This window comes from Branchiostoma floridae, chromosome 17, assembly GCF_000003815.2.
Source record: "Branchiostoma floridae strain S238N-H82 chromosome 17, Bfl_VNyyK, whole genome shotgun sequence".
NCBI classification, from domain to species: Eukaryota; Metazoa; Chordata; class Leptocardii; order Amphioxiformes; family Branchiostomatidae; genus Branchiostoma; species Branchiostoma floridae.
This window is the reverse complement of record NC_049995.1, coordinates 7,213,901-7,236,120: the sequence shown is the minus strand read 5'-3', so window position 1 is coordinate 7,236,120 and position 22,220 is coordinate 7,213,901. Positions and strand designations below refer to the sequence as shown.

Genomic DNA, 22,220 nt, shown 5'->3' with positions numbered 1-22,220 from the left:
CAATTTTAGCACTGACGTGTACTTAGTATGAGCCAAAATGCTATACTCTACATTTTTTTCAAGATATTCTTCTAGCAACTTTGTGGCACATTCCTTCAAAACTACAAGAGCCAAGAGCTGGGAAGCTGTTTGTCTAGAAATTTATGGGCGTTTCTCTGTGAATGGAAGAATAAGGTGCGGAGTAAATAAGTCAAGAAAAACGTTGGAGAATTTTTCGTTTAAATTTTAGTAGGCTCAGTAAAGTCTCGGATCCTCGTTTGCAGAGTTAGAGAGGTTTAGAGAACATCGGTTGGCAAAAAACATAGTAGTGACGGACATGGCGTTTGGAAATTGAAAAAAAAACCCACCAGGAATAAAAAAACTCTTTGCTTCGATTAATTGTAGTACAAAAAATTAGAAAAAATAATGTTCGGTGTTTAGAGGATTGCAAATCGTGTGTAGCTTAGGATGACAAAATGGTTGTATCACGAGATCACCCGACCGAGGGACACTGGTCCTCGGGTAACTTCGTTGTGGCACCCGAGTAGGTCTTCGGGCATCTTCGGCACCCGAGATTAGCACCCGAAGTTTACGCAAACAGACACGATGATTTTAGAGACGCGATTTAATCCAGAAAAAAACTACATGGAAAAGAAGTCAGCTTATCTTTTATGTTCCGTTTTTATAAATTTGATACGGTTTAGTTGCAGCACTGTGCTTGTCACTTTTTAGCTGTGCGTGTGTTAGCCGTGTGGGGCGGATGTAATGTTTACGCTGACGTGTCCCTTGCATGGGTACAAAATTGCAATGTATAGCCATAAAATCGTTCTTTTGACCACTTTTGGGGTTTATATTTGTGACAGACAACATATTTTTGTGAATTAGTGTAAAAAAACCTAACAAGAAGCCACTGGATACATCTTATTTGTCCACCTGACTTGAAGTGATGAAATCATTAAGAGAAAAATAGACAAGACATGGAAAAAACAAAGGAAGCTTAAAATTAAGGCAAGATTCTTACAAAATAAAACAGGCGGATAATCTATTGCCTTTCTGAGATAGTTTTCATGGGATTTGAAACTGCGCCGCTCCAGGTATGGGGGACGGATGTAAAATCTAATGCTGACGTGTCCCTCATAAACCAACAACACACCAATACTACCACGCAACCACTAAATTGGGGACCAAATATTCTTTGTGTGTCTCTACGAGCGAAAAACTTCAGCAAAAGGGAAGGTTTTTGTCACATTTCTAACTTCCAAAATGAGAGCACGCGGCAATGTAGTACAGTAATACTAGACAACGAAACATGCGGACACACAGAACGCCCATATACATGCAGAAAAAAAATTGACACGAAAAGTTACGTCCTAAAATTGTGTAGGAGTAATATTTCAAGTCTTTATTGCAACTTACAGCAGCGCCAACTAGATAGTGACAAGTTTTGGTATATCGCAACGTGAAACAAGGAAAACTAGAGCAGTTTATCCGGATAGAGATTGGTCAGATATCTTATTGCATCAAGCAGGCTACAATGTGCACTCACACATACGGTGTATGTGGTTGTCCTACGCGACAGCACACGGTTGGAAATTCCACCACAGTAAAATATATCACATATCATCCGCAAATACCATCAGTACGAATACGCTTGTACATACCTGCGGTTGGTAGAATCGTCACGGCCAGGAGCGCCGCGACCACCGCTAGACTGAGAGGGCCGACTTTACTCATCTCTTCTTCTCGTTGTCGTCGAACCCTTCTCGTATGACGAAGCTCGTCGTTGTACCCCTCTTTATAGCCTAAAATTATCTCACTACCTTATCTACTGACGTGTCCGAACCAGGTAGAAAAACAATACTTTTAGTATGGTCTGACGTGTGACTACCCAACTGTATTGGCTTCTGGTCGTAAACAAGTCCCGGATCTAGGAAGAGATAGTCATCAAAGGGAGGAGCTAGGGAGGGTCAGTGGACGTCACTGCAGATGTACGGACGTAAGCACACCTGTTGCAAACGCACTCTATTGCGTGAAAAAAAAAAAAGATTTTAGTAATTTTTAGTAAAAAGCATGAGTCGACTTTTTGTAGCGTATCTTTTTGTTGTGTTTTACAACTTCAGCAATATAGTTGCATGTATATTATGTAGTAGCGGCATATTGCATATTGAGAAATACGTTGGGCCTCCTAGCGACCCCCCCCCCTCGTATACAGCTCTTTTTGCATAAAAAAAACATAAAGTGAAGAACTTGACAGAACATTATATCTCACTTTTTAGTCGGACATATCTAGATTTAATATTGAAGACAAGTTTAAAGGACACTTGATACAATTTCTGCTGTAGTACTTGAAAACGCACCCCGCCCCGCAACATGGTATTGCTCAAAATCGCCCCTCCCTCCTCAACCGCCAACAAGGGACATATATGTATGTACACGGATTTAGCCTATCTATGGCTTGCCAGTGTATTAACATGTTTATGGCCCTGTGAGGAAGTATTCAGGGACCTAAAAATAGAAAGGTAGGGGCTACTAGTATATTTGACCTCTGCTAAATTGGAATAGCAACACATTCACTCATGTGCTACATTCGATAAATAAATGTATGATTTTACATTGTTGTTGCACAACACGAAAACAGACTGAATGGTGACTGTTGGGTATATATAGTTGAAAACTATACGGTGTACATTAACATGTTTGATTTATATTTTGTATTTGTGGTATTTTCTCGTACATGTGTGTACGCATCAAATAAATCATTCATCATCAGTACTCAGAATCCACCACGCCTAGGTCAAACCATAAGATTATTCTCTAATATCTGTTTACTGATATGAGGCACACACGTCTAGTTTATGAGCACAGTGTGTTCTTACATTTTGAGCCCATGTCACATTTCGGGTTCATTGCCTTAATACCGCCAGAGTATGGAGCATATTTGCACCTGAAACATACCGTCACACTGACGGTACTTGGACTTCTGTGAACATCGACCTATGTCCAAAACTCTCGCGGTGATCGGGAAAAAAACGGTCGTATTACTGCCGAAAATGTCATTCAGGGCTCGCAGACTCGTCGGTCGATCGATTTTTCTGCTGTCTGACTGGGGCATTACAAATATTAGTAGCATTTACTTGTGTTCGATCATACTGCTGTCTTTACCAATCTTATTCAAAGGTACCCCTTTGCATACTACATAAAGTGTTTAACCTGATCCCACTGAACACAACCACAGGAAAATACTTGAGTGTTGATACCCATTAGTTGTCCCTCTCTGTTAGAATTTACACGTTATTTTCGTGTTGCGGAAGTTGCTCACGTGCGGGTCCTCGTGCAACTGTCGCACGAATTGGAAACTTTTTACCTACCATTGCTCATCGTTCAAAGGACACTCGCTCACTGTACGACCACTATGAGTGACATTCGTATTCAACACTGTAAAACGAAATCGTTCTGAAACCTTTCAAATGTATGTGACACATTGCAGATGCTTTTATTCAACGGAATCACGAAAGGCTCAGCATAGTTGTAAGTACTAGATTCTGATCTTTAAAACAAGCATGCGACCTTATCTCAGTGTGAAAAATGGGAAGAATATTCCATTTTTAGCGAATTTTACCATTCTTTTGCCCTCCCTCCTCTTTCCAAAACTACACGCTGACTACGCATGAAGGCACACATACACATGTACGTACCCGGATCCAGCATATAGATCTGTATATGGTCCAAACATGATCCTCTGACACTCGGCGCTGTTTAGCGACCTCCTCTTTGGGACATGCGTGGTGCGCCTGCGTATATTCTTCTTTCGTGCACGACTGTATAAAGCTTTCTGTACAGTCGAGTTGGTTAGGCAGTCTGTTAACAACTTACATCTTGTCAGTGTCATGCAGCCCTTCTAAGTGTATGTTGTAAGTCAATGATTGCCAGTCGTCTGTACGTGTCTGAGACGTTGGGCAGTACTATGCATTTAAGAGGTAGCTATTTATAATTCTACACACGGCCCAACTGACTTTGATTTTTTTAAATCTTCAACCACCACACATTAAAAGTCTTGATCCGATGCTGTATCCTAAGGTAATTAATAATTAACACTTGTTTATTGATTAATGTCCCACCAATGTCCTACTAAATGCGTAGTTAAACGTTATGCATTCGGTCACAAATGAAATGAAAATTAATCTCGTACAGCCCAAAGATAAACTTGATAGTCAGTGTATTGGTACTATTATATCAAGAATGGTGGTAGGAGACTCAGGTGAGTAAATTTTGTTTGAACCTTTGTATATTCATGAAAGCTCAAATCGGCCTGCAGGCCGCTTTTCATTGAGGTCATGAGGTAAGAGGCCAGGGTCAGACAAAGTATATACAGTTTACATCATTAAAAGTCCTAATGAGTCTTATAATAATATATACACAATTTTACATACATAGTACAAAGTACATAACAGTAACAAAATACATGAAAATAACTTGAGACGATGCCACCATTTGGGAACCTGGATATAACATGTCAACAGTCGATCGTATCGTACCTTCGTATCATTACAATACTGTTTACACTAAAATGATGACAACTAGAGGGTCCTACAACATGAAATGTAAGAAGAATTACTTTCACGAAACTTAGACAGAGTACTGATAGTGTATCACAAGCTTAATAAAAAAACAACAAATTCTATTGGGGAATAGGCAGGTCTTCCTTATTAGGTAACAGCTTGACGTTCACTGGACGATAAAGAAGTCGTTCTATACCAGAATGACATGAAGCTTTCGTATCAGTTACTGTAAATGCCTCTCACAATGAAACTCACAACTACTGCGAACATTTCCCTTCTGTCTTCTGAGTTCTGTTCCTTCTCGCTACTTGTATGCAATGTACATTGGCACAGTATTATATAATTAAATGTTTGAGGTACCTGATGCGGTAAAGACACACGAATACCTAAATGTTTTGAGTACGCTTTCATGCATTTCTCCATACGACATACTGCACAACACCATGATAGATAAGTAGTTCGGTACTACAAATTGAGAGTAAAATCAGTGACAGGTGATCACGTCAGCACTGTCAATGTCAAGAATGAACAGTTCAATGATCTGTCCGTTTGTAGCACACTTGCCAAGAAACTAGTAAGTGGTTTCCGACTGGCGGTTCGTAGAGGCACCGGGTTTTCATATCAGTTTGTGACTAGAGTACAGTACTGTAAATGCATTCAAGTTCGCGGATCCGGATGGCGCTATGGCGAAATCATAACCACTGCGAACACTACATTTCCCGCTCCCACGAAATTATATCCCCGCGAACTTAAATGCATTTAAAGTACCTTTAGAGACTCCTATCGAACTTTTATCTGTGAACGTTCCATTTTTCCTTCAATTATTCCTTCAATTCCAATTCATTTGCAATATCACTGACTTTTTCCATGACATCCACATTTCTGGCTGCTTTAAGCGCCTCCATCAGCCGAAAGATGGTAGCGCGCTTTCCTTCGCGAGCGGTCCATCGATGAAGTACAGTCCTCATGCACTCCGTGCAGTCTCCACGTTCCTTCTGGTCGATGCTGTTAATGTCGGTTTCTGTGAACTGAAGGCGTCGGCCGATTTCTTTCCAATTATCACGTGCGTTTTCTACGACTACGTGGAAAGATTTTTTCAGTGCTGTCGAAAAAAACAATTAAAAGGTAATTATAGAAGCAACCTCTTGTAGCGATTAAGATTAATAATAAACTGTCATTTCCTTACGACATTTTGGCCTTCCGTCTTGTCAAGAAGATATTTTCTATTGGTTCGAGGTAGGGCGGACTTATCTTCAGTCTCAAAGACCAAATCGGTGTTTTATACAGGCGCAAAAGACGTACAGTTTGAATACGTGTTTATTTCATTTAACTTGCAATTGCTATATATACAGTAGAAATTCATACATTATTGAGTAGTTCAAAATGCTTCTAGATTTAGTTTGCTTGATGTATAATGTACTACTTACCTTCCTCTTGAATAGTCGTTGTATCTTTTGTTGGCTCAGAATGCTGCTCTTCGGTTCTCTATGAAAAGAAAAAGAAAGTTAAGGTCCTAATTCTGGACAGCATTGTCTAACACCACACCTGTTTTTTAGCAAAATGGTGCACCTTGCCTTTCAAAGTAAAAACGTAAAGAAATTATTTTCTTTACACAGACCAATGAAAATGATGGCATGATGTGAATGGTGATGTATTGAATAAAACAAATTGAAATCAAAACCATATCCAGTTGCTTGAGTAACTACTTTTTGGCGTATCTCATTACCTGGATGTCTAACCTACATCGACGTAAATTGAAATCCCTAAGAAGCTGAACGTGAGAATGGTGCATCAAAATCACATTTACCATCTTTTTTGCAATTCGCTCTGATCTCCTGGATTGCTGTGAGGTTGATGGAAGATCTTCCAAATCCTACGGCAAATAAGAAAAGAAAATCGTTAAAAGGTAGTATGTTTCTCTTTCTTAGAAGATAGCTTTTTAACATGAACTATGAACATCCGGTTAAGCAATGCACAGCATAATGAACATTTATTAGCTAAGCATTAGAATTAGAATGATTCAAAACTTCTAGATACTATTTGATCTGTGTTTCATGTGATACCTTTTTTTAGAAAAGAGCTGAGCTAATTAATGAAGTAAGGAGAGATGTTACCGGTTATTGACATATTTTCAGTGGCGAAGGAAGGGATAGTGTCTTTCCTACCCTACTGAGATGTCGTTTTGCACGGTTTTCTTCTAAATGCGGCTCCCGTTTGTGGACGTTGGCTTTGAAGTCTGGGGATGTCTTTTGACTGGACGCAGGCGTTGACGGACATATTACATTTGGAGGCTGTATGAAAAGAAAACATATTCTTTGGACAACAATACAGTTCGAAAAAATATGCAGTTGTCGCCATTTCAGCACTACATCTAGATGTGCAAATCATTTCATCCCAAGCGAGCTAGGACACAATTATGCGCTACATGCGAACGGTACCTAACATATATTTAATTGAATTTACGATTCGAGTAAAGGAAATTCAATAATAATAGCAACAACAACAAAAACTTGATAAGGGAAGAAATGCTTCAATTCACCTCCTTGAGTCATGAAGTGTGCACGTGTTAAAACTACCATGAAATTCCTTAAGGTGTGAAATTTGATCAAAGGAAAAAAAATAGTCAAAACACGTTACCGTGGAAAGTATGGCCCCTGACTGGTATTGTTCAGTCCACCACTGCATCAGGCCTCTACAGAAAATAGATTTGAAGCATTCGATAAACTTTCGGGGGCGGCGGAGGTTATTTGGAACCTACGACCCTGCTGTAGTCTCCTATTTGAAATTGCTGAGAATTCTATGCAGATTACGGCATGGGTGCAGCTTTTTAAACTTACTCATGGATGTTGTCCCGACAAGAAGTCTCCGTGCTCTTGCAATAGACCCTTATTTTCCGCTCCAACATGTTCTCTGGGAGTACTCGTGGCTCCTATCGATAAAAAAAACGTACAATTATACAAGGGAATATGTTAAAATTCTTGACCATAGCAATCCTTTTGTTTGTGATGTAATCATTTCTGTACAAATTGATAAAACAGTTTTTAAAAACACCATCATTCATGAGCATTATGCATTATTTTTTGTTCACTAAACTTTTACGCAATATCAAACTATACTCAAAGGCAGGTGTTAAGGCCAGGTAAAAACGAGTAAAGATTAAAAGTAACAAATACCTGTTCCTTTCGAAGGAAGAAAGGCACGTTCGGCTCGCACTTAGTGAAGAAGTGAACATTCCTCAGGGGTTCCTCTCTGTTCACGCCATAATCGAAATAAACGGTCTGATAAAAAGCAATAATCATTAATTTCAGTCTTTCTTCTTCAGCGCCAGTCTTTCAGGTAACATTGGTCATTTTGTACTATACACCAACAACAGGCATTATATTTTAGGACATATTATTAATAACATAAGAAATAAACAAATAGCTAACCTCAATAAAGGCCAATCTTTCGTGGGAGTCTAAATTTTGAATGCCGAGGGCTTTCCATGCACTGAGTGAAATCTCGTCCTGTAAAAGAAAATATGAAGAAAAGCCACTGTTTTATCGTCATGCAGCATCACATCTTTATGATTTAAAGTTGAAAATAGTTGGTTCGTGGTGGATCGCTTAGCTCAACAAACTGTGTTGTTAAGTGTTGATATTTTTACACAGCTTGATTTCATTGGTAACCTTACCTCCTTGACTTTGGCACTGTACGTTGCTTCTACGACTAGCTTGTACAACTGTCGTTCATCAATCTTCTGAAGGATCGCCCTTGCACTGTCGATGTCGGGATGAGGAGGACAGAGCAAGATCCTTCTGTAGATATCGTCCGTCAGGGACAAGAAGTCATGCACGTTGTCAACTCTGCCAGACAGATTCCTTGGTAATAATAGAAATATGCTATTGGTAAGTTTGCTCATGATGGAATAAAATCAGACAAATATCGATATTTAACATATATCGTATGACTCAAATGTATTTCTCAATTAGCTGACAATAATATCTGAAGTATTACTGTTTACCTATTTTTTAAAGTTCACAATGAAAATCAATCTTACCCTTCACCAAAGAGCATGTTCAGTCCTGTGTCCTTTCTAGCTATAGTCAATGATTTGTCCACTTCTTCCAATGCCTCTGAAAACCTACAACACCAACGAATAAAACTTGGGTGAACGGAGAGGGCCATTACAATTTGCTTATGAGTTCTTAAAACAAGGCTTCATCATTTTACATATGGTTTGCCTTGAAAATCAGAATAATACTTAAAACCCTACCCCTACTTATCTAGCTCTAATTCTTCATAGCATCCCTTTATACATGTGTCGAAAACAAAGGTTGTACTCGTTATGGACGTTATTAGTAAGCTTGTTTTCTGCACGTATATAACAATGTACATAATATATGAATGAATGAGTACCTTTACTGTGCATATGCCCACTGGTTTAGGTACAGGTCACAACTAAAGAATAGTTTACGGATACATTAAAAGAATAGTGGACAAATACATTTAATATAGACAATGTCAACCAATAAAACCGTACTAAGTGAATTCGACTTCTTCTCGCTTCTTTGTGATACTAGCTGAAAATGTAGGAACAGATAGATTTTACAGTCAAAGACTTGTTTAGATTCACCAGGAATATGAATTTGTCTCTGTTACATGGCTGTATGAAGTAAGGAAAGGTTAGGTTAGGCTACAATATCAATACATACATGATTTCGGCGGCATTCTTCGCTGAGTGCTGATAGGCTCGCATGTGAAGTACATGCCTCATCCGGTACAGGTTATACAAGTTGAAGGCCTCCTAGAAAATGAACAGAATCAACGAGGGGGTCAGATGTGACAAAACTATAATGGATTTTAGATCCAAGTACCAACAAGAATTTCAAAATCTATATTTTTAAAGCAATTTATGCAAAATAGTTCTATACGTTTCTATTTGCACAAAATTACCTTCGCATCGTTCTTAATAGACGATCCTATAGTAGATGGTTATTGGCTTGAATCGCTTGCATATTTGTATTTTTATCTAAGTTTTTATAGAACCGCCCTTCGGCGTAACACACCAGCTCTGCAGGCACGCGGTGCGGCAGCAGCTGGTTATATTATACAGAAATAACCTGTCACATTTGTACATTTCATCATTGCATATAATACTTAGACGAATTCTTTTAAATATCTGCTTTATCTCATGAAAATCAATTTCAGTAGAACAACTGCAAACTGACCTTAAATTTGAAGCATATCTCGGAACGCCCTCCCCACTCTAACACCCTTGAGAACTTGAGCAGGCGCTGATGGTCAAAGCTGTTGGGGATGCCGAGGAAGTGGCAGTCCCGTGCGCAGTAGTCCCACTTGGCCACGTCGATTCCATTCAGCGTGTTCTTCACGATCTAAATTTTCATGATATCAAAATATGTATTAATATGTAGATTCTGTAATTTTTCAAATCCATCTATTATTCCTAATGAATGTAAATATTCTTTTGTGCTGATTATGCTTTCATATTTAGATTTTTTATAAACAAAGGTAAACTTATAGCCAAGTCTGTTGCAGCCCAGATATGCTTCTATCCAAGAAGGGCTTCTAGGATTGAGCGCTTCAGGGATAGGTGAAGGGTGTATCTTACCAAGTAGAGGTAGCTCTTGTCCTCGCCTCGTCCTTCGCAGAACCACCGGGTCTAACGGGAAAACAGAAATATAAAACATGTCTTGCTTTAAAACGAGCAAGGTGAGTAGTCTAGTATGAAATACAAAAAATGTGTCTTTGAAAGATTGAATTATGGAAATGAACATACCTTGTATGCTGTCCTTGTGCTATCCTGAAGTCATAAAAAACATGAAACAAGCCTAATTTCAATACAAAATTCTGTATAGAAATTTCACTAAATAATATGGACATAATATTCATCGCATTATTTTGTGTCTTAATGTTCACCAAGCCAAAAACGCTGCTTTCAAACACAAAAATTGTACCTCATTTGATTAAAAAGCTTCAAAGGCATAAACTGTGATCTATCTGTACTTACCGAATGTGCAATAAAGAAATGTGACGCCGATATTGTAACAGAACATGAAAATCGTTAATTTCAAGAAGTGAAAAAAAAACAGAAAGGAGGGGAAAAAGAAGGCAACGACAGGAATGACAAAATTAAATATTCTTCAGCTGATGTACCTTTTCCCATAAACCTGGAGGAGGATCAATCAACTCCTGGATGAACTTAATCTCCTTTTCTAGGTTGTTTTCCTAAAGGGTAACAGAATATTCCAAGAAACAAATAAAATATGAAAGTTCATCTGTGTTGGTATATGACATTGTGGAAAAGACTAAGCTTTACGTGAACAAGGCTGACGGAGTCGGCTGAAAATTTGTCCCAATCTAACTTGGTGTTGGTTACGTAAAGTTTAGTCTTTTCCACAACAAATAAAATAAATGTAATCAACCTAACAAACAATTTGGGAGTCTGGTGCCAACATTCTATGTCAAAGTATGCCAAGATACTGCGCACAAAATATTCATATAATCTGTAATATCAAGCCAATTACCTGAAGGAGCTTCTCGATTCTTGGCTTTTTGCAGATTTCCCCAAAGATTTTTGCTGACATAGCCCCTGGCTGAAATCAGAATAGTATTACGTTCATACCATTGTATTAATCAACAAAATGTAAATAAAAAGTAACATAATAGAAAGTTTTGAGACCACACCCATACGGATAGAAACCTACTGTGTAGTCTTTCTCCTTATTCCGCATAAACCTTTGATCAAAGAGATGCGAGAACGGTCCGAAACCTGTTCAAAGTAAGAGGGGTTCATAATCAATGTGTGAAGTTAAACAATATTTCATTAATAGGATAAAGCTCCAATTCCACATATACATGTAAACCCTTGCCTTATCTTATATTGTAACCTTTTGAAAAAAAATATCGATATATTATTGCTATGTTAATTGTCATAACATGGTTACTGAAAACTGCATGCATGGAAATCGAAGCATTCCAGCATTCATTGCAATAATGCTAATTCCACGAAACACATCACACAATACAGCAACAAGCATATATACTTCTTGTGCTGGTTTTGGTACAATTTCATTTAGTACATTTTCTTTTCTTAGTAGCAGTGAGACCTTTTGGCTTTTGTAACTTCTATGCATTTAAACTTGTTACAAATGTTGAATTGAATTATGGTGCCCAAACTAAAATAAACTACATCGTTCTTTCCTGCAAATACTAATTATTGATGATAAAAACGGCTTCCACAACATAAAAGAACATAAGGCACCCAATGGGAAAGTAAAGAAAATTACGCTTCCTGTCAATCATGAGAAGAAGAATTCATCTGACATGAGTGCAAACTTCATAGTGTAACCCATTATCATGGCATACTAGTACCCAGATCTCTGCAGAGTCCAGCGATCATGACACAGAGGTGCTCTTCCTCCGTGATGTCAATAGGACGACTGTCCTTTGGTCCGTGCCGTTTCCTGAGGGCCTGCACCATTTCATCAGCCAGGTGACATACCCTGAAAAAAAATGAATCGTAAGGATAGAATTTTCTGTATTTTTATCGGGAATTTCCATAAACAATGTGAAATAGGCATATTATTCTTCCTGGAGTTCGTACTTCATTATGCATTGGAATTACTCATTTAATGGTAATTCAAATTATTGCAAAGATAAAATGCTGTAACTATCAGCAGATTATTACCACAACGATTGATTCATGACAAAGTTGTTGTGTCTGAGGACTATAAGATACAAACAAGAATATGGACAATTGCTGTACGACAATTCAATGCAGTCCATATACGTGACCTAGGTGTCAAAGGTCACACAGATCACGCGACGCGAGGTGCTATTGCCAAGAAATTTGTATTCTCCATAAGGTTATGAACTGAGTTTAAAATTCATAACTATGTTACACATATTCAAGCTAAAGGGTTGCTGGACAGACTGATATAATGAAAAGACTTTGTGTTACCCTATGGAATGGTCGAAGCGGGTGTGGACGGCAGTAGGATACACGAGACACGTGAGTCCCAGTTGTTTGATGTGGCGAAGTCTTTGGAACTCAGGAGTGTCGATGATGGCAACACAGATAGCAGGTAGTTCTATAGACCCATGGATGGGATCGTTGAATACCTGAGTCAATTTTAGTAACAAATTTCAATGTTATACGCTTACCATTCTGCATTCATGCCTGCCAATGGTAAACAGCGAACAATGAGTCTGTTGATGTGTGTGTAGTTGTAGTAGGAGTAGGAGTAGTAGACTATATAGCGTTGTGTATGCTTATATTTATGCGTTAACATACGTCTTCCTATGTATGCGTGTTTATGTATGTGTATCGGTGTGCACGTACTAGTATGTGTGTGTCTGTGTTTTATGTGCCAATTGATGTATGTACGTGTATCTATCGCTTATTCATGTATGTGACACTGTATACATATATTTTTGTATGCATATATATATATATGTGTGTGTATTTATGTGTGTATTCTTTATATATGTTTTTGGGTGAATTTACATTTGTGTGGATGTGGAGGGGGTGTTAATGACTTTGTATGTGTGTTTGTGTGTGTGTGTGTTTGTGTGTGTAAGTGTGTGTTTGTGTGTGTGTGTGTGTATGTGTGTGTGTGTCTGTGTGAGTGTTTGTTTGTTTGTTTGTTTGAACCTTTATTTACTCACGAAAGCTCAAATGGGCATGCAGGTGTGCGTGTGTGTGTGTGTATCTGTGAGTGTATGTGTGTGTGTGCATGTGTGTGGGGGTGGAGGGGTGGGGGTGGGTATGTTTGTGTGTATATGTGAGTGAGTGTGTGTTTGTGTTTGTGTGTGTGTGTGTGTGAGTGTGGATGCTTGTATGTGTGTATGTGTGTGTGTGTGTGTGTGTGAGTGTTTATGTCTGCATGTCTGTAATTGATCCAGAATTGGCTAACTCAGAGTCTAACAGTAAGGGCATCTGTTACCTTTAATAGTGGTTCCTCCTCGACCGGCTCTGTCTCTATTGTAAGGGGACCGAGTGCCATCCTTAATAGCTCTGGTGGCGATTCTAGCACAAAAATATTTAGTGTACCTGCATTTTCTGCACCGTTCACCGTAACGTATATCTTAGAGATCCAACAACACACAGGTGACGATTTTTGATTCCATATTGCCAGTATGCGTGCGAATGACATCCCTTTATTTGCTCTGTTAGTGTCTAACTACAATATAGTAAACAAGAACGTCAGATCACTGAAAATCGGAACGTACGTGATATCGCTAGTGTCGAGTTTTACTTTCGTTTTCAATGTCCCTAAACCTTTTGTCGACCGACACGCTAAGCGCAATATCTCACTAGTAGTAGCAAGATATTAAAGTGTGTGTGTGTGTGTGTGTGGGGGGGGGGGGGGGTCAGTGCATTGATGAAAGACTTGAATACTGTGTGTTAAAGACGCCAATCTTTATAGAGGCAGCACAGCCCTCCGTAGAACCCCCCTCCCCACAACAGACCAAACAATACCGTTGGCAGGTACGTTGACATTTGAAAATATGGACCATATTCATACTTATTCAACTATAGCTCGTTAAAACGTAAGTTGCGGTTTTTCTGGCATTAGGGCCTCATATGGTTAAAGTTTGCAATATTGATATTATGATTTATAAGGCTTATCTTTTGAAAACACCTACCTGTTACCTTAAGGTTTCGGTGCCTAGCCGGTAGGGGTCACCAGCGGAGAACGATTAAATTGGGCGAATCTATTCGAATGTACGGGGTGAGTTTCGGAGTGAAAACGCCCAATGACCACAAACTGGAAGTGCGCAAAACACAAGAACAATTATGTTCTTCGCATGAATATACATACGTAATTGGCCACTTAGCTTGCTCAATTACCACTTATAATACCACCATTAGTGTTTAAGTCAACCTTTAAACCTTGACCTATAATGTAACACCCAAACACTGAGTAAACACATATCGACCGCTGTACAAATACCAGGCGAAGTGGTCCGTTGACATAGTAGCTGCAGGTGTACACATGTTTTGATACTAAGGCAGTGTAATAAACATCAGACTATACCTTTGTATTATAGACAATTAAATTTGCATACCAAGGCAATGCAAACACTTCACGGGCCCGGGGTCTGTGTGCCCTTTTCCCTGAGACGTAGTGAGCTTGGTTATTCGTAGCACCGTAATTCTTAATCTGCCCTAAGTCATTGTCAGTAGATATTCCTTACTAAATAAATATGAAGCATGAACGGTCTCTTTAATCTTCCTAATACAGATTGCCTAAAAGTCACATTACAGCGTCCTGTCGTGTTGGTGTTTGTTTTTTTGCTGACTACATATTACTATACTAGTCACTATAAATACAATGGACTCGTTCCCTAAACCTATCATAGGAATAAGTTGATTTACTGTTAAGCGTTACCGGCTCTCGTAGACTTATTGTCAAACGTTCCCAGTATCCACGCATTGGTTTTTGTTGCCTACCAAGTGGAGTGATTGGATTTAATATTCGAAGGAAGTAAGAAGCAACAATATTGTTACAATATTTTAACTAAAAGTTATATGAAAGTTTATTTGCATGTTCATGCCCGGAGGCTAATTGCAAGTACATGATGGTAAAAACATAGGGAACATACATGTGACAATGGGTAGTGATAATATCATTGTGGAAAGAGACAACTCGAATACTAGTGTTGGCTATTATTATTTGCTGCATTGCCCCCTGATGATAATCCTATAAACTGCACCTTGAAAATCATACATGTACATCAAGCTATGAAAAAAGGTGCACCCTGTATTTAGATGAGGTTATCTGAGATTTTATGTTATGAAACTTGGGTATACTACCATACAGATCAACTAATTGCTCTACTGACTGAAACAATTCGGACGGACGACATGTACAGTATGAGTACTTTCAGTGTATCCCCTACTACAAATCACAAATCTATATGATTCCGTTACAATGTACAATCTACACTGTATTCTACGAACTGTAACTAATGTAGGTCGGTCTGGTAACTAACAACAGCCATGTTTCAAACTCTAGAACCTTCTGTAGCAAGTACAGTGTTATAACCTCTGGCACATGCACGCACTCACTATAAACAAAATCCCACATACATTGAGTACAAAATGTAATTTCTGTGAAAAATATCATATTGCAAAATTAAGACGTTTTCACGTTTCCCTTTGATGATGAATATGTCTCCATGCCGGGGGATCTAATAATAGCCTCCCTATAAGGCCAATGGCACGCAGCGGACCGGCGTAACGTTCCAAGCCCTGCTCCGGCTATATTTAGCCGCCCCTTCCTCCTGTATCCCCGACACTGAGTATGCGTAACCCCCACGGACTGTGTTTTCAGATCTATCCCTGACGATTAGAAAAACCTGTCGTCTGAAGTCTTGAAGGTATTGAACTTGTCACATTACGTCAAACTGAGCGTCTTCAATTTTAGTGGCAATGTTGGGGCTGGAGAATTAGTACTAGACGTGCTTCAAATGTGGGCAGAGTGAAAAGCTATTTTCGGGTAACGCCTGGCTCGGGACTCAGTATCCACAAGGCTATAGAGCGGTCAGACGGAAAGAATTTGCGGGTAGCGAGTTGCAGTCACGTCAAGTCTCTCCGCTGTGATTTTCCACCGATATTTTCTTCACGCGTATTCTACAGCAAGATGGACAACTTAGAGAGGCAGCTGACGTGCCCCATCTGTTTGGAGATGTTCAACAAACCGGTGCTGATACTACCATGCCAGCACAATCTCTGTCGCAAGTGCGCCAACGACGTGTTTCAGTCGCGGGGTACACCGAGCGTGGTCGGGAGCGGCGGCCGGTTCCGCTGCCCAACCTGCCGTCACGAGGTCGTGCTCGACCGCCATGGCGTCTACGGGCTCCAGCGAAACCTCCTGGTCGAGAACATCATCGACATCTACAAACAGGAGATGGAAGGGACAGGGATCAAGATCACTAAGAAGAAGGAAGAGCTGATGTGCGAGGTTCATGAAGAAGAGAGGATAAACGTGTACTGTATGGCCTGCCAGTCTCCCATATGTTCTATGTGTAAAGTGTTTGGAGAACATCAGGATCACGAAGTGGCGACCATCCCAGAAGTGCACAGTCGACAGAAGGTAAGTAACTACTCTTTTTGGACTAAGAATCACATTGATTGTGCATTGATGAGTGACGTAACATGGGTCAGCGCATTACCACTGAGCATGCGTAAAAACGGAAACAATGACAGCTTCGACATAAGCTTAATCTTCCAAACAGTAACATGGCTATTTCTTTTCTACAGGGTTTTAAAGCTTAAGATATATTTTTTCTAAGAAAATAGCATTACACATTACAGAATACCAACAATCGCTTCCGTATCTACCATTCCCAACTATCTTTTTAAACTCTTTCTCTATTGCTTATCTAATCTAGTACTAAATTTTAGTTTAGGATATATTACACTGATTCATCGTAAGCGATGACTTCCAAAATACAACGTTACTTCCCAAGCCACATATCATCACAACCCATCCAGCTGCAGCTGTCCTTATTAGATAAGTTCAATATATTTAATGACCTTAATAGTAACACTGACCACGGACAACACACACACACACACACACACACACACACACACACAGACACACACACACACACACACACGTACACGGCACACATACAGAGACAAAAACAATACCTCCATTTTAATCATGGAGGTAAAAAGCTTTAACCTGTGTCCCAGGAAAATATCTGTTTGCGTCTGACTGCCCATGACGATGTAGACAGCTGGGCCGGTGTAGGGTTTCATGTTTCTCACCAGTCGTGCTTTACAAGAGGTCACCGGATACACATGGCAATAGCAGTCTTCATGTCTTTATAACTCTGACCCTTTGCAACATCTGATACGATACCGTGGGTTCATATCTATATACTGCGGAAACAACGTTGTACTGTGATCCATTGAAATTCAGAACGGAAACTGTAGCTTAAGTCTACGAGTTGCTATGAATGGCTGAAGCATTTTTCGATGGTGAATCATATTTTGATTTCATTCAGATATGTATACAATACCCATGGCGAATATGTAGTATTAGAAATACCAATGACAACAACTTCGTTCTAGTTATGGGCCGATCAATGTTTTTTGTTCATTTTGAATGTTGGATGCTATTTTCGAAATAGGTATCTGCTCTTTACCCTTTAGACATGCTTCATTATATGACTGTATAGATAATGTGCTTCTCTTAATCTTAGTTATGTTCAGTTCTGACATGTAAGGACAATTTTTTGACAGAAAAAATTGCTTTTTATAGAGACGAAATTTACGTCTTGATAATGAATACCTACAAAAATGGAATAACGTTCTTTGAAAATCAACTTATCCCAATATATTTCGGGCGGGTTATGTCATTCTCATGCGATAAGTAACAGATGTTGTCTGCCATCATGTGACATCGACCAATGACGCGTTTTTCACTTCCTGTAACACCAAAATAAGACATACAACGTAGTACCTATGGCTACTAGAGTCAAATTTGAAAACCCCTTTTAGCATGAATTCTTGATCGTAAAATCATGCAAATGTTTTTATCAAAACAACAGGACGTACCCGTTCTCGTAAAACGCATGCGTCATAATCTGAACCATCCGATATTATATTTTTATGTTTGTGTTTTACTTAATGTTTTTGAAAAGAGGGCCTCTAATAAGCACTGTGCCTTTGCAGTTACGCATTTTATGAAAACAAAAGTTCTGTTATGCATTCAATGCTTTATAATACGAGTAGTAACTGTTGCTGCGTAATTTTATACTAGTACTTACAGGCAGGTTTTTTGTTTTACTTCCAAATGCTGTTGGCTAAAAGAACACGGTGAATATAAAATGATAAACATGTTTTCATTTGGTACACATTCAAAGATATGACATATCTATTTTCATAATACATTCACCGCGGTCGCTTGCCAAGACTTATATATGGCCTCCGTCTGTCAAAATTGGTGATAGCTTGAAAAGAACTATAACAAATACTACCTCACGGATACAACAACAGATACATTGTGCGTCATTTCTTTGTCCTTGAACGGATTAGAAACCGTTGGTTGCCATCATGAGTTGTTTGTGAAGTAGTCTATTTCTATGGTCAGACACAAGACAACATGTGTTCTGTCACTCAAGTTGTTTACTTGTCTAAACACGCCTGAATAGCATTGAAGCGGTGGCGAAAATAAAACAAAGGTGAATTCTTTAGGCAACCATCCGCAATCAAGCAAAAGTAAAGATGAAAACAAAATGCTGTTTTTCAAGAAATGAGCATTAGAGCGCGATAAATAAGAGAGCGATCAAGTTTATTTTGTGTTAGGCCACAGGGCGTCACACATAAGGGGGTAGTGACGACTTGTTGACAAATTTGGGTATGCTCTGCACGACATCCAAATCAGTCAGTGTAACAGTTTCCTGGGATGCGTCATTTTCTTCGTTATTGGGTAGAAAACATGAAATGAAATATCCTATTATACTGTCGTGAAATATCTAAGAGTTTATATTTCAAACTTCTTTACAAAATCTGACATATCTATTTTCATAGCACAAGTCACACGCTCCACATATATGGCAATATCGATATCTGCTTCTTGACTTGATAAGGCCATGTTGATTTGATTATATGGATGACATCCTCTGGGAACTCCAAAACTGATGCGAGCGAGCGAATAAAAAAATAGTTTGGCCAAAAAAAAAAAGTTGCCTTCAGTATGAAATCAAAGTGGCCAGGAAGGTTGAACATAGGACTAAACACACATAGTATGGTATACCAACAGTTACATGTAGGTGTAGGGACCAGTACATCATACGGGTGCAAAACATTTTTTTCTTCTTGGACCAATCCGGAAAAAAAACAGACCTGAAAAAAACAACAGAGGAACAGGTTTCGCCAATTACAAAATGGACACACTATGTCGGCAGCCATTTGGGGTCTAACCGGGGGGCCAAGAAGACAACAAGAGCGAAGTCGAGTAGAGTTTATAGTCAATTGCACCAAGTTTCTACAGTCAAAGGTACAGAGACAGTTAGCCTTTATTACATGGAGATGGGATTTTAAAATGCAGTGGGAGTCCAATAATCCACCAAACAGATTCCTTTGTAGCAAAATTGACCAATTACCATTGTTTTGAGTATTGCCAGTTCTCAAGTTTCCACAGACAATCAGGTCCAGGTTCATGTCCGGACCTGGAAATGATCCTCTGGACCTGAATTTTCTGTACTGGTACCTCCCCCAACCAACATTTCTTTCTGTCCTTTCACATCTTATTCTTTGACTTTAGATTCATTTGGGCATTCTATGCCATTAGTTATCTGTTTTCTGATACTTTTTTTTCAATCTACGGAATATTTGTGCTCATTTTACAGCTGCTTTGCACAATTTATTGTGTGGTCGAAAACTTTTTTTTTTTTTTGGAAATGGCCGAAAATCGGTGCGAGCGCGGATGTCATCCATATAATCAAATCAACGTGGCCTAACAGGAAATCAACAAATCCACACACCAAAAACAGCAACCCCATTTTACGGAGGTAACAAATTTTAACGCAGGAAAACGTCAATGCGCATTCCTGTTTGTTTAAGTTGGCAGATTTGTAATGACCTGTTACTTAACGCGCCATTTTAGTAGTGCTATATTTAGTAGTAGTAATATCACAGGCAGCACATAGTGACATTTGATGTTTACATTGCAATAATTCAACATAACGACATTCCATAATTATGTTATAGAAACAGACCTTGATTTCAGCCAAATTTTACGTACTGTTTTTTGTTATGGAAAATAACCGTTGCGCTAGGTCCCCTTTGTTCGCGGGGTAACCTATATTTGTTGTATTTAATAAAGGGATATCGAGTCGACATACGGTGGTTACAAATTGCAGTTTTCTCAATACATTGACTTGATAGCCCTACATAAACTTTATCAAATACAACGGATATAGGTTACCCCGCGGATAAAGGCGAACTAGCGTTACATATTGATAGCCCCGGTTCGTGTCGGTACGCCTGTCAACTTGTGTAATACTATTCACTGTCGCCATGCTTGCCTTTGCGTGAAGAAACTGGGCCCATTCGCGTTGGCGAAGACGTAACAAATTCCTTCACAGGATTAAAGTGGAGACGTTGGGTCAACAAAATTCCGCACTATTTCTCTGCAAGCCATTTCAAGAGTACCCTGACTACCCCTCTCTGTGTGTCTTTCTGTCTCTCTAGCTCTGTCTCTCTCTATCTCTCTGTCTCTCTCTATCTAGCTCTGTCTCTCTCTCTCTCTCTATAGCTCTGTCTCTCTCTGTTTGTCTGTCTGTCTCTCCCTCTCTCTGTCCCTCTCTGTCTTTGTCTGTCTATTTGTCTCTCTCTGTCTTTCGATGTGCAAAGGTTATGTGCGAAAGGTAGTTCAGTCTAATGTAATGTCTGCGAAGCTGTGAAGTGTGTTGTACGGATCCAGATGCACTTATAATTAAATTGGATGACGTCTGAGTTATCCCGTCAATAGAACATGTTTCAAACATCTAGGACCTAAACAGTAAGGATACGACCTCTGAGAGTTTTAAATGAGCTATTCGTGCTGAAAGTGTACTCCGTTTATTGGCATTGTATCATTACACACAATTTCAAATATTTTTAATATAATATGACCCTTCTGTCACTGGGGCTATTCTAGTTGCATTCAAGGAGATATTTAAAGCTTTGTGGAGGTGACTTGTACTGCCAAGCTTTTGCTTTCGTCCGAATATGAAAGATCAAAAGTAGCGCGGTAGGGGCAGTGCCAAGGCCAGAGGATTAGTTTTGCTTTTAACATGCGTCACATCTAGCTAGCAGCCTTGGGAGTTATCTATCTGCGACATAAATAAACAAGGTCTTATCAAGAACTACCCTCGTACCAAATATCAATACAATCCATGCAGGCGTCCTTGAGTTATGCTGTCCATATACAAATATAAATATATCCTTCGGCTTTTTTCGTCTCAGAATATATACATACAAGCAAAAACATACACAAAAGCTACTGAAAACATAACCTTCTTGGCGAAGGTAAAAGAGTTAGACATGAGGGATTTTTGCTAGATATAGCAGCAGCAACAGACGACATGATGACAGCAAACATGATAGGGTCCACTTCAATTATCGTTACAACTTAACAAAACTAGCAGCGTCATCAGTGATACATAGAGTTTATATGGGGTTTTCGCAAAATCGATAAACAGTCTATTGAAGAATATGCAAAGAACAAGGTACAAAGAGTTAAACATGAGGGATTCTCGCTAAATATAGCAGTAGTACCAGACGACATGATGATGGAAAATAAGATAGGGTCAACTTCAATTATCGTTATAGCTTAACAACGCCAGCAGCGTCATCAGTGATACATAAAGTTTATTGGTGGTTTTCGCAAAACCGATAAACAGCCTTCAAGATAAAAAGAACACGAAGAAAAGCAAAGCACCGTTGATTTCAGTATCGTGTAAAACATTACAAAATCGATTACTAACTTCTTTTTTGGACATTAAATTTGTCTTCAACTCATTTACATCTATCTTTAAACTTTTGGTTAAAATTACTGATGAAAGACAGTGGAGGCTTTCAAATATTTCTGCCCGTTTACAAGTCTACATGTTGCTTGAGTTAAACTGTTGCCTTTTACTGTATGATTAGATACAAATCCCCTCATGTTTAGC

General features: G+C 39.1%; 3 protein-coding genes across 7 annotated transcripts in view; 1 reads left to right on the top strand and 2 right to left on the bottom strand.

Annotated features, from left to right (window-relative positions):
* The window catches only part of LOC118405110, a 33,726-nt gene extending 31,948 nt beyond the window's left edge, over positions 1-1,778 (bottom strand). The window contains exon 1 of the mRNA XM_035804515.1: positions 1,641-1,778. Coding sequence (XP_035660408.1) covers positions 1,641-1,713 — 73 coding nt within the window. The 5' untranslated portion in view covers positions 1,714-1,778. The remainder of the gene's footprint in view (positions 1-1,640) is intronic.
* Positions 1,779-4,072: 2,294 nt separating this feature from the next.
* Positions 4,073-13,758, bottom strand: LOC118405098 (deoxynucleoside triphosphate triphosphohydrolase SAMHD1-like). Of its 2 annotated transcripts, XM_035804499.1 has the most exons (20): positions 13,487-13,758; positions 12,502-12,662; positions 11,913-12,043; positions 11,246-11,310; positions 11,066-11,134; positions 10,695-10,766; positions 10,318-10,341; positions 10,150-10,200; positions 9,749-9,913; positions 9,233-9,324; positions 8,578-8,661; positions 8,212-8,398; positions 7,967-8,044; positions 7,712-7,816; positions 7,376-7,467; positions 7,176-7,230; positions 6,704-6,829; positions 6,346-6,411; positions 5,966-6,023; positions 4,073-5,640 (listed from the first exon to the last, which is right to left on the bottom strand). In XM_035804499.1, exons 1-20 carry the CDS (start codon positions 13,694-13,696, stop codon positions 5,360-5,362), a joined length of 2,172 nt encoding a protein of 723 aa, XP_035660392.1. In that variant the 5' UTR covers positions 13,697-13,758; the 3' UTR covers positions 4,073-5,359. The 2 variants fall into 2 exon arrangements, with proteins under 2 accessions (XP_035660392.1, XP_035660393.1); XM_035804500.1 differs by lacking the exon at positions 11,066-11,134.
* Positions 13,759-15,116: 1,358 nt separating this feature from the next.
* The window catches only part of LOC118404222 (tripartite motif-containing protein 54-like), a 17,885-nt gene continuing 10,781 nt past the window's right edge, over positions 15,117-22,220 (top strand). Inside the window, exon 1 of one of the 4 annotated variants that reach the window (XM_035803250.1) lies at positions 15,117-16,642. In XM_035803250.1, coding sequence (XP_035659143.1) covers positions 16,190-16,642 — 453 coding nt within the window. In that variant the 5' untranslated portion in view covers positions 15,117-16,189. The remainder of the gene's footprint in view (positions 16,643-22,220) is intronic. The other 3 variants (XM_035803251.1, XM_035803249.1, XM_035803252.1) reach the window with 3 other exon arrangements.